The sequence below is a fragment of the Periplaneta americana genome, chromosome 4 (assembly GCF_040183065.1).
Source record: "Periplaneta americana isolate PAMFEO1 chromosome 4, P.americana_PAMFEO1_priV1, whole genome shotgun sequence".
Lineage (NCBI taxonomy): Eukaryota > Metazoa > Arthropoda > Insecta > Blattodea > Blattidae > Periplaneta > Periplaneta americana.
This window is the reverse complement of record NC_091120.1, coordinates 183,548,279-183,561,766: the sequence shown is the minus strand read 5'-3', so window position 1 is coordinate 183,561,766 and position 13,488 is coordinate 183,548,279. Positions and strand designations below refer to the sequence as shown.

At 35.7% G+C, this 13,488-nt stretch overlaps 1 protein-coding gene across 1 annotated transcript in view; it reads right to left on the bottom strand.

Annotated features, from left to right (window-relative positions):
- Positions 1-8,543, bottom strand: part of LOC138698977 (lipase member K-like) — a 62,846-nt gene extending 54,303 nt beyond the window's left edge. Inside the window, exons 1-2 of the mRNA XM_069825165.1 lie at positions 8,349-8,543; positions 468-672 (exon numbers count right to left, since the gene is read on the bottom strand). Of these exons, the coding sequence (XP_069681266.1) occupies positions 468-672; positions 8,349-8,444 (301 nt within the window). The 5' untranslated portion in view covers positions 8,445-8,543. The remainder of the gene's footprint in view (positions 1-467; positions 673-8,348) is intronic.
- Between the last annotated feature and the right edge of the window lie 4,945 nt (positions 8,544-13,488).

The window sequence follows — 13,488 nt, the reverse complement described above, 5'->3', positions numbered from 1 at the left end:
TTCTTCAGATGTGCGGTGCAATAACCTTATCGACTTGTAATTAGGACCCATGCTAACGACAGACTCATGGTTAAAACTACATTGTTAACAGATAGGCTACAGTTTCTTCAGATGTGCGGTGCCATAACCTTATCGACTTGTAATTGGGAGCCTTCCCAACGTCATCGTCATGGTTGAAACGACGTTGTGAACAGCTACAACTTTTTCAGACTTTCGGTACCATAACCTTATCGACTTGCAATTCGGAGACTTCCCAACGTCTTTCTCACGGTTGGGTCGAAATTGAACTGATGGTACTCTATCAAATTTGAAAACTTTAAACACATATCGAAAGTTGCCTTACAGAAAACTGCATGTTATTTAATCAGCAGTTGCTAGGTAATAATGTAGCTTCTTTTGTTCGTAAACACTATGATATAATATTAGAAGATTAGGTTCGTATGTCTAAGTAAAATGAAATATCTCACCGAGTGCGTTGTCCTTTCCAGTGAACACCCAGATGATGGAACTACCGGAGAGTCCGTGCACCAGTAACACGACTCCTTTCTCGCAGCTCGTGAAATTACACTTGCCGCGGCCGCGAGGAATGCGCTGTACAGTCAGGGCATAGCCGTCCTCAGTCATCACAGTGTGCGTCTGGGTGGGATAGCCGTTGTACACTATCATCCCCGACTGCAACGTCAGAGCAGTTGTCTGTTAGAACGTATTCCTTGAAGATAGCTTATAAACGTGTTTATACTCTGATGTTTATAAAGACGTTTCCCACCTTTAAATATAAACGTTAAGGACAACCTTGCCAATCAGGAGCAAGAGTTGTGCTTCTTACTGCTGCATACCTGCTAGACAGGATGTTCCTACAACACGTTAACGTTTTTTGTTATCCTCCCTCAGTGTAGGCGTATTTGTAACTTAGTTTAGTTCAGTTTTTAAACATGTCAGTTATAATTATTTTTAATTCATTCAGGATAATGGATATTTAAATGCGTGCTTAATAATTATTTTGTATTTAATAGGACTGAAGGTTAGATGGAAAGAAGAATTGAAGTCCAAAAATTCGTAAATTGTGAATTTGAAGGAATATTGTGAAAGAGGACACGGGCTTACTTTTGGGAATATTACATTTGAAAAAATAAATCATAGTACACTTTAATCAGGCATCAAAACTAAGAGTTCTTACGAAGAACAATTGAAGTCCATTGGTTGAAGTAAGTAACACACGAAGTCCAAATTCAGTTGAAATGTAGTGTTACTAATTATTTATTTCCTTTACACTACAGGTGTGCCATGACGACTACCAATTTTGTTAATAAATGAATTTATTGATTGTAGAAGCCCAGTAAGTAAAAGAAAACAATGGAAAAAAAATCATAGTGAGTGTGATACGTCGAGAAACGTGAAGGAGAAACGAAGAATTGGCAGATAATTTGATGTTAACGAGAAGATTTGTGCAATGAATAATATTGCGAGAGAGGCAGCAACTATCAACACTTGAAGTGTCTAGAAAATGTTACACAAGCGGAAGGAAGAAGTATGTCATATTATCATTATATTCAATCGTTATGCCGGATTTTAAAGACTCTTTGCTAGTTTTGGCAGGACTTTATTGAAAAAAGTTACATACATACATACATACATACATACATACATACATACATACATACATACATACATACAGTAATTAATTAATTAATTAATTAATTAATTAATTAATTAATTAATTAATTAATTAATTAATTAATTAATTAATTAATTCATTCATTCATTCATATCTAATGAAAGAAAGTGTTATGTACTGGGTGTTGATGAAATTAACTACACTGTCAGTTTTTAAAGTTCAGTTATCCTACCTGCAATATAGTTTATTCAAAATTTCATCCTTTGCTCCCATTCTGTACAAGTCGACATCCGGAATGCGTATTATGATGATACCTCCGGATGCATTGCATCGGAAATCAGCTTCATTCTTTTCTTCTGTTTCTTTAAATATTCTTGGGCTTCCTTTTTGGCTCCGGAGATGTTTCAAGATGTGCTAGCTAGCAACATCTCTTAATCTTCTTCTTCTTCTTATTCTTATTCTTATTCCTGAGCTTCTATTTCTTCCTGCTTTGCATTCATCTGTCCAATTATAGTTTCAAATTCATCCTCTACATACACATATTTAATAACATTACAGTGAGTCATTCCATCTCAAATCAACAAATTTCGCCGAAAACCTGTGGCGGTCAAATTCCAAATTTGAGTGAAACTTAGTCTGAACAATTATTGATGTATCATAAGAAGGGATACAGAGTATTTTTTTCTATGAGACTGTAGTTTTCGAGAAATGTTCAATTGAGTATGCGGGGGTGTACATACTTTTGGCGCTCTGTCTGAAAGGAAAAAAATTAATTACAGATAGGCTACTGCAGAGAAATTCATGAAACTTCTTCCAGTTATAGTGGTGTTTTATTGACTCATTCTGACATGTGAGGCATCTTGATCTACTGTTTGACCTTGGCTGAAATTAAAATAAAATGTATTTTTTCAAGTATATTTTCTTAAATTTATTGTGTGAAAGGGCACATGGAAAACATTATGCAATTTTTACAGAAGATTATTCATTATCTGTACTTTCAGTACAAATAAAACTGTCTTGTATTTTCCATTCTTGGAAGAGATACAACATTTTTATCATTGACATGAATCACTGACAATGAATTTTACTGACTCTGATCCATGATATTTTTATTGCATATTTGGGCTTATTTCCTTAGTATACTTCATGCCTATTTTATTCCAGGTATATCAACGAATTTACATGTCAATGAAACTCTGGAAACTCGCAAATGTCCGTCATCTAATGGTACATATGAGTAGTTTTTTCTTGTACCAGGAATTCGTACAGAATTATTAAATAGTTCCATAATTTCCTCTTCCGTGAGACAAATATCATCTTTATTGACATAAAAATATTTCACTCCAGCAATATGTTCATTTGCAAATTTCTATAGATTTCTGACTGTCAAAATTTGGTCCATATATGAACGCTGGAAGCTGGCTTTTGTTGCGAGTCTTTTCGTTGTTTCACCAATAGCATCACAAGGGCTTTCCCATGGCTTGTGGCAAAAAATTACATTTTGCATCTATTCCAAAATCATTTTATGATGAAATAAATTAACAAAATTCTTCCTGTTTTTATACTGAGATGCGGCTCCGTCACTGAAGAAATGTTTTTACATTTCTTCACATTCTCGTCTAATGTTTTGAAGTGTTAAAATTTTCTGAAAATGGAAAAACAGTCGTTTACTATACATAGGCTTGGGAACAGTTGATCTTTCATCCTGGTGCATAGAAATAACTACCAGGCGAAGAGTCACCTGGTCATTTGTCCAGTGGTAGCCTTGAACCACATGTTGATCTATGAATGTATAATTTTTCGAAAAAATCAACTAGTACTACACATTCGTGTATCTTTAGTGTTTCCTTGCACTGCTTCAAATATTGGGCCTGATTATGAGCAATGAAGCTATGAGGACGATAAATTATCCATATCTTATCAATGATCTTTTCGACGAATTCTTCGAATGGTGTAACAAGTGTTTTCAATGTAGATCGGTCTACTGTCACCTACTGCTAATATTCACCGCCCTGCATGCTTTTCTCACTTTCCAGTAAGAATTCATGTGCTTTTCCAGGACCAGGACATTTTTCACACCGTGGTAAGGGTTCATTTTGTGTAGAACAAGCCATAATTTGAAGAAGACTTTTTTCATCCATTCCATGAACTATCAGTATATATTTTAAACTTTGCACCATGAGTCTTACATTTTGGTGTATTGCACACACGCACACTGTATGTGTTCCTTTTGCACCTGTCAGTATGCAGTGTTTTGGATGCAACTCTGCAAATTTTGAAAACCCAATAGAAACTAAGGGGTTTTTCTCGCATAATAATGTGTACAATTCTTTCAAGTTACACAATATTAAACCCTTTTGCACCTAGTGTCGTACAATAGAATCTGCTGTAGTCTGTTTTACAGACACAAAGTCCTTTTTCCCCAGGACATACGCGACTGTAACCATCATCTTCATAAAATTCAACTACTGATGTCTTAACATTCTCAGGCATAGGATGGCCAGTATTCTTTGTGATGTCAAAGTACAAACCACGTGATTTCGCCTTTCTTACAATACACTCTGCTACTTCAAATTCTTCAGCTACTTTCTTTAATGACCAGCTTCGTGGCACAACTGAAACTAGTTGTATTTTCTCTTGAAGTGTCAATGGCGTTTGTAAGGTACTTATAATACAGTCAAGAAGGTCCTTATAGTCCCTACTAAGTGCAACCAAATCTTTTTCTGAATTTTTTTTTAACTCGAATCCAATGTAACCTGAAGGGTTTTTACCTTAGCTGATGAAGCTTGTGCTAACTCTCTCTTCCCAAGAGCAAGTTTCTGTTTATTGTTGAGCCTCCTCTGCTTAAAGGGTGATATTCCTACTTGAGAAAATGATAAATTTATTGACTCTCGCTCTTTTTCTGGCGGTACTGAGAATGGCTGATCGTCCATTAATTCATAAGAATCATCACTATTGTTTTGTAATCTTGTATATTATTATTATTATTATTATTATTATTATTATTATTATTATTATTATTATTATTATTATTATTATTATTATTGTCAGTTATCAATATCATCATTGCTATCTCTGTTTTCTTTCTTTTCGTTGTATTAGCTCGATGAGAGCTCTATAATGTACTTTTGACTCTGTTAACCCTCTATAGTGCTTTAACTTAATTTGTATCATTTTCATCAGTGTTTGTATTTATTTTTTGTATTTATATGTGTTATCTGGTAGGATGGAAGAGAAGGCCTGATGGCCTTAATCCTGTCAGATTAAATAAATTATTATTATTATTATTATTATTATTATTATTACTGTTATTATTATTATTATAGCAATTTGTACATACACACTGGCCAGGTGAGAGAGAATTTTTTCTTTCTGTCGGCGATGTCTTCTGTTACCTGACGTAAACTCTTCTTAATAACCGTCTTATATCTTCTATATGGCTCACAACATTTTTGTCCAAAGAGATGTGTATATTTGTTACTGCAGTATATCCTCAGATGATGATAAATAGTCTCTAGCCCTTCGTTTTTCTCAGTCTGCATCACATTAATTGTCTATCTTGATCAGGCAAGGTTTTCACGTCCAACAAGGCAATAGATTGGGTCTATGTTAGTTTGTGACAACTATCCCCTGTCAATATTGTCGTACAGAACAAGAATTCATTTTCTTGGACACTATCTATTCTACTTCTACCATCACCCGTGAAATACACTGAAATAAAAATGTCTCAACGTCAAGCTACTGTAAAGTATGCACAACTCTACAAATAACGGCGCACAGTTTTAATTCACTGACCTATAACCTAACAGTTCTTCAAATGATAGATTTACTGATAATACCGCTTAATACCGACACATGTTTGATGTATTACATCCGAAAGTGAACGTTACTGTACACAACAGGTATGGCAGATACTGCAGTTCGGTTATTCCGAGACTGGCAGTGGAGTGTCGTCACCTCCAAGACGTGCTTAGTTATGCTCCGAACTCCGAGCAGGTTTGAACATGCATGTACGTACTTACGTGACCAGACGGAAGGGAGCCGAAATACAAGTTCAAAATTTGACCATGTATACAGAATGCTTGAATGTTTTTACTATTAAAATTTCGTTATTATTTCACCTTGCCTTTATCTTCAATACAGCATGAAAGTATTGACCCAATTTTTATATATTTTATTTTATTTCCATTATAATATAAACTTAGTTTGTACTACTTTGTCACTAAATGGTACAAAATGTTCTCTAATATATTGTCACTAACTTTGACAGAGAAATTTCCATTCATTTCTAAGTTATGGATTTTTTTCCGAATAGGCGCACACCAATATCGAGGGTTGAAGTACTGTACAAACACGTGCATATAACAGAAATGAGTAGGACTTTGCACAAAATACTTCGCCTGTACTCATAGTCAATATTAATGAATAACTGGAACAATTTTGACCAATATCCAAAAAAGTTGCGCCACAGCCAATTTGTCGATTTGACATGGAATGACTCCAGTATCTTTTTATTACAATATTGACAAAAAATCACTTTGCATCGCTGTTAAGTTCTGGTAAATGCTCGATCCATGCTGTATCATCACAATTTTTGATGATTTAACCTTTGGCAGTTTCACTGTTTGTATTTAAATAAACATATACAAATACATTACACGTGGGCCATTTGTAAAAATTGCACTAAAAGGACAGTAGGTAGTCATACAAACACAAAGAAATAACTGACTGTACATGTGAAAGTCGAAACGAGTTGATAGCGACTGATACTGATTTACCATAAACGAAAAATATAATGTAGGTCTACTAAAGGGATATTGTAAGAGGTTGCTTCTGATTGGATAATATGAACATGTCATACATCAGTCCTAGCAGAATTTCTGTGATTTCATTTGTTGAAATTAATTTGTAGGTGGATATAGATTTTTCCCATAACCTCTTAAAAAGTAACAATTCAGATCTTCAAAAGAAAAAAAATGCATAAAAACGTTCTGAAATCGTTACATCGGGTTTTTACTAATAACAATTAGTTATTTCCAGATCTAACTTAATTATATTAGTCAAAACTAGTATTTCCTAAAGAACCATAGTTATTTGTAGATGTAACTAAATTAAGTATGTGAAAACTGTGAACCAATACGCGGTAAGTGTGAAATACCACATTCAGTATTCCCAACGTAACACTCATAACAATTTCCCTCTTCTTACCGCTTAAGCGCGACATTCATTTTACTGCTTTAGGCTTTTAACATATTATTTTAGAGACGTTTAACATAGTAATAATTATAAATTGGAAACTTACCACTGCAATTTCACCTAAATTGCAATGTTAATTATTGTTTTTAAATATTTGCAAAAATTAAGTAAAGTCTACTACTCCACGAAACTTATTGCATTCCTGATACAAGTAACATTAAGGAAGCCGTGAAAAAATCAACAAGATTCCAGATGCGGATGTTATTACTGCAATATGTTATATAAATAATATTGTTAAAATATTAAAATGAAAAATAAATTATTACATAACCTTACCGTTTGCTTTAAGTTCGCATTTGTAGACTGGGGGAAAAAAAAAGACAGACGTATATCACGGCCTGCTGGAGTATAGTAAACACAGAAAACATTTTACAGCAACAATGTTGAAGAAAGATATTAAGTTTTCCGAAGTTGCCGTCATTAAACAGAAACCAACATGGAGATTTAATTGCAACTAATTAGAAATTCGTCTTTCAGGTATGTAATAAACGATCTTCGCACAAAATAATGTACGATACACGAGCGGTATGTTTGTTTTCATGTTCTCGGAAATTAAAAAAGCTCAACTACGTTTCGCTTTTTCAATCTTTTCCTCGACCATGAAATCGTCAACATACCGCTCTTGTAACGTATATTACTATTTCACAAACGTAAGTTGCAGCGAACATGGCTTCAAAAGAGAAAGCGAAAGAACGAAGCTTCAGATATTTATTTTTTGGCAACGATTTGAAAAGTTCAACATTTGTCAAGTCCTTACATCTAGCTTTCATTTAACGTCACATTGTAAATCTGTGAGTTTAAATTGAAGATCTAACCGCATTATTCTTACATCTGCTGAAAAAGAATCGACGTACAGAAATAATAATAATAATAATAATAATAATAATAATAATAATAATAATAATAACTCTTAACCTTTCAATGTTTCATCAGTAACATGTAGTGTAATGCCGTTGTATGTTATGCAACCGTTTTCCTTGTAATACTGGTGAACAAATCATACATTTAATATTTTCACCATATTGGCAGCAAAAAATGCGTCCTCCCATCCTACTTGAAACTTTCGTTTTTGTAGATGTACATGTATTCGAGAGAGACATTGCGACGATACGCCACTCGTAGATCAGAGACAAATACAAATGGAACGGAGTTTGACTCCAGTGAGTGAGAGGGTGGGTGTTGTGGGAGATAGAAAGCAAGAGAAATGCACGGCTATCATTGCGAGTCACAGTGTGCACGTGAATCACATTTTCGCCACGGCTGCCGTACGATATGCTATGGCTGCTCTTTCACGCCAAAACAAAGGCATGCTGGAATCTACACTTGAGAACCTACTAATCGGAAATTTTTTTTAGCAAGAAGCGCGTTTGGCGACTGAAATTTTCCTCTGTTACCAGTTTATCACATTATTTCATTGATATTGAAGTTTTTAAAATAAAATTAGTTTGTTGGCAGTAGAGTACGTATGCACACTCACCCCGTCCAGAAATGCCTCGGGATTGTCTTTGCTGTCACCATTCACTTCCTTGTACAACGCGAGTATAAGTACAATTAAACTAAAGTTCCTGAGCATGACGGTTTTCCTGGGGGTTTGTCACTCGTTTCTCTATGTAAATATACAGTATACTAGCTATTTGACATAGGCTCGTTTCACGAGACTGTAAGTTATAATGTTGGGACGTATTGAATTCTAAGTATGTCGCTTTAATCGGCAATTGTCGTCCTTGAGCGAAGTCGTCCTTGCCTTCGTCTGTTTTAAGTTCCTAGCGATTAGAGCAAACATGGACACAATTTTCTGTTACGTGAGGCAATTGATTTGAAATAGTTTGTTTACTAGGAGAGCAGACTGCAGCGTAGGATGGGAAATACTGTGTGTTCAGTTCAAAATGTGTCTTGGCTCGCTGTAGGCCGTCATGTGGCTAGCTGATGAGCCTAGAGCAGTGACCGGCATGTTCCGTGCTCTGTGACGTCATACGACGTAGCCGCCCTGCTCTTTGCTCGGCAATCTCTGCATACTGAGCACAGCGTGGAGAGAAGGTTCATCTGAACACTGGTGGTGCGGGTCTATGCACTGACAGAGCGCAATCCATTCTTCTGAGATAGTATGGGAACAGCACAATTACAATACATTTGTACGAAAACAAAACTGTACAACCGTGATAAATCAATGTAACAAAATATCTTGGTTTGTAATCAAATTTAATGTACTCACAATAATATGAAACTTATAATACAGCCACTTGCAGAAGCGTTTGCATATATAAATGAAATTCCGAAACTGCTATAATCATATAAACATATAAATAAATACTTTAAGCAGTACTGCAACACTTTATCTACTCGGAAACTTGAAAACATGTTTTTTAACACACATTTTTCTACATAATATACAGATTAAACTATATAGGCCCTATCTTGGTGAGTAGTATGCAAAGTATATTTCAGCTTTTGAAACACACCATCACTTTGTGTCACTACCATGCCCAAGCTAAACGCTTTGTCGAGATTTTTTTCCTCTTTTCTCGCGTACAAATTTTGCAATATTTGGAGTCATAGCCTGGCTAACACACAAGCGAAGAATATGTTTCAAGTTAAGATCAGACAGGTGGTTTCTATGTTGTGGTTTGCAGATCTTCATACAAGAAAAGAACTGTTCGCATACATACGTAGATCCGAATATGCTCAACATCCTAGCAGCAAATCTATGCAATCGAGGGAATCTTGCCTGGGGAAATCTTCTATAAAATGTAGATAGATCCTTTTGTTTTCAACAGTCCCGCTCTACTGCTGCACTGACGCCACTGCGCTGGTGTGTGCTAACATTAATACGACTCAACTGCTCGCTCTCCCAAGCTCTTGCGATCTGACTGGCTCTTACGTCACAACTGCAGCATCTGCCGGCCACTGGCCTAGAGAATTCAATCTTCCTACACTTCCGCAGCTCAGGTGTATAACATAAGAGGCAGAGAACTTGGCTAGCAAGTACTGCGTTCATTCTGAAGAGTACGTACCGATACGTACGGTAACGCCGGTAGTGGCAGGAATGTGAACTGTTTGGAAATACGTACTGTCGGGATATGGGGAGAGGGTTAAGACGATTACTTACGTATTTGTTGACATTAACTTCGACGGTCAACATGGACACGGAGCATTTGATTTGTGTTGTGGAATGTTACCGTACGCAACCGATGATAACAAATACCCTGCGTACGACTTGCCGGCGCAAAACACAGTTCGAAAGAGGTTATGGTAGCACACAGACCGTACAGACGTTCAAGTTATACCGTACACGTTCTCAAGTTCAGATTGAAGAACGCCTTAAATAATAGGCAACTTCTCTAACATATAAGCTGAAACTCGCTTCAAATCAGCGACCCAACAACAGTGACGTCATGACACTCTTTGAAATGAACACCCAGTATAAGTTGCTGTGACCTGCGTCACCTTATCGCATACATAGCCACAATTTTCGGTTACGTGAGGCACTCGATTTGAAATAGTTTGTTTACTAGGAGAGGAGACTGCAGAGTAGGATGGGAAATATAAACTGCTGTGACCTGCGTCACCTTATCGTAATGGCGGTCAGTGGCGAATTATTAGGAAAGGTATGAGAAATTAAATGTTGTTTGTACGTACTATTTCCCAAAGAAATTTATAAACATTAAATGTGTGTAGAAAACGAAATATGATTTTTTGAAATTATTTCTAGGTCGAGAACGTGTAAGTCTATTAAGTAATCTTGAGACACGCCGGAATATTCAAGAGAATAAATGTAGACAAGGTGATGGAATGATATTGGCTAGTAATACAATTTCTTGGGAACCCTCCTGTGATTTAAATCAATTCAGTGACGGAGAAATAGTAAAACGTTTATGATTGAAGCTGCCGAATTAATTTGCCCAAATTAAATAAGAGTTTTAGAGAGTCTCACGTTAACCAGGCGCTTTCCTAATAATTCGCCACTGACCGCCTTAGCGATTACGATAAGGCAGAGATGGGCATCGTGCCTCACTTGAGAATTTGTGCCTCACTGACCTTCACAGAGATTATCGCTCTGAGTGACATCATCTTCACAGTCCCCGTTCCTCCCTCACGTAGCTCCTAGGCGTGGGCAGGTTCTATATCAGTTTCATAAGCAATATCAGTGGTGGCATAATGGCATTATCAAGGCCGTGTGTACGGGTTAGAAAACGATTATTTCATGAGAAATGGGAGGAAGAGTTTTTTTGCTGTTTAGAAGGGGAGAACATACGATGTATGTTATGCTCGAAAATCCTATTAGGCATTAATAAATTTAATATACAACGACATTACTCCTTATGTCATAAAGAACATGCTGAATTAGAAGGTAAGACAAATTAAATGTTATTTTTTCGTACTATTCCGAAGAAAATTTAGGATCTTAACATTTACACAGTATACTAAATACGACATTATACCTTAAACACGCTGCATTAAAAGGTAGCCTACGAGGAATTAAATGATGTTTGTAAGTATTTCCAAAATAAATTTAAAAAAAAATCTAATGTGCGTAGAAAACGAAATATGATTTTCTGAAATTATTTTAGGTCGAGAACGTGCAAATCTATTAAGTAATCTTGATAAACGCCAGAATATTCAAGAAAATAAACGTAGACAACGTGATGGAATATGATTGGCTAGTTACGCAATCCGATAAGTAATAGCAACAATCCTGTAAATCAGTGCTCTTAGCGGTGACCATTGAAATCTTGTACTATGTAATAGAGCAGCAATAGTTTCATAAATTTGCAATATCGAAAGTCTCGAAGTAGTCATATTTTATAAATACAGCGGCTGATTCTGATTTGTAGTAAAGAATACAGCCCTAAAGTACGAACAAAGGTGCTTCATAAATATCCAAGAAGCAAGAAGAAAACACGCAACTCACTGCTTTACACTAGAGCATACTTGGGCATCGTGCCTCACTTGAGAATTTGTGCCTCACTGACCTTCACAGAGCTTATCGCTCTGAGTGACATTATCTTCACAGTCCCCGTTCCTCCCTCACGTAGCTCCTAGGTGTGGGCAGGTTCTATATCAGTTTCATAAGCAATATCAGTGGTGGCATAATGTCATTATCAAAGCAGTGTATACGCGTTAGAAAACTATTATTTCATGAGAAATGGGAGGAAGAGTTTTTTTTTCTGTTTAGAAGGGGGAGAACATACCATGTATGTTATGCTCGAAAATCCTATTAGGCATTAATAAATTTAATATACAACGACATTACTCCTTATGCCATAAAGAACATGCTGAATTAGAAGGTAAGACAAACTAAATGATATTTTTCGTACTATTCCGAAGAAAATGTATGATATTAACATTTGCATAATATACTAAATACGACATTATACCTTAAACACGCTGCATTAAAAGATAGCCTGCGAGGAATTAAATGTTGTTTGTACGTATTATTTCAAAAAGAAATTTATAACAATTTCCCTAGTCGTACCGCTTAAGCGTCATATTCATTTTACTGCTTTAGGCTTTTAACATATTATTTTTAAAGACGTTCAATATGGTAACAATTATAAATTGGAAACTTACCACTGCAATTTCACTTAAATTGCACTGTTAATTATTGTTTTTAAATATTTGCAAAAATTAAGTAAACTCTACAACTCCACAAAAGTTACTGCATTTGTAATGCAAGTAACATTAAGGAAGCCGTGAAAAAATCAACAAGATTCCAGACTCATCATAGACTGGGGGAAAAAAAGACAGACTTATATCACGGCCTGCTGCAGTATAGTAAACACAGAAAACATTTTATAGGAACAATGTTGAAGATAGATATATTTGTTTTCCAAAGTTGCCGTCATTGAACAGAAACCAAGATGGAGATTTCATTCCAACTAATTAGAAATTCCTCTTTCAGGTATGTAATAAACGATCTTCGCACAAAATAATGTACGATACACGAGCGGTATGTTTGTTTTCATGTTGTCGGAAATTAAAAAAGCTCAACTACGTTTCGCTTTTTCAATCTTTTCCTCGAAGGTGAAAACGTCAACATACCGCTCTTGTAACGCATATTACTATTACCTCGCGCGAGGTGAGCGAGAAACTCGTTGTAGTGTGTGACGTTCCTTTTAAAACAATGCTTTCGATTTCAAGCATTTCTCGGCGCACATTTCACATTACACGTCTCTCGGTATAGTGTGTAACCGGGCTAAGAGCTCTGTGTGAGAGTAGCGTCACTGGCCACTTGTGTGCCGCTGCTGTCGCTAGATTTCAAATCTATACTAATAATAAATCTGTAGCCAAATTTTTACTGGTAAGTTTTGATTTTCCGAAAATAATTGGTGTTAATATGTTTAATTAACCATCCTGAAACCGAAAATCGCTTTTTTGAAATTTTTGTTTGTATGTATGTATGTATGTATGTATGTATTTCTATCTGTCTGTCTGTCTGTCTGTCTGGATGTTTGTTACCTTTTCACGCGATAATGGAAGTTCGTTGTAACTTAGATTTTAGGCTATATGGCATTCAAAATACTTTATATATAAAAGGGGGTTATGAGAGGACCTGGATTAAATAGATCGAAATATCTCGATTATTATTTATTTTCATGAAAATGTTACATAACAAAAGT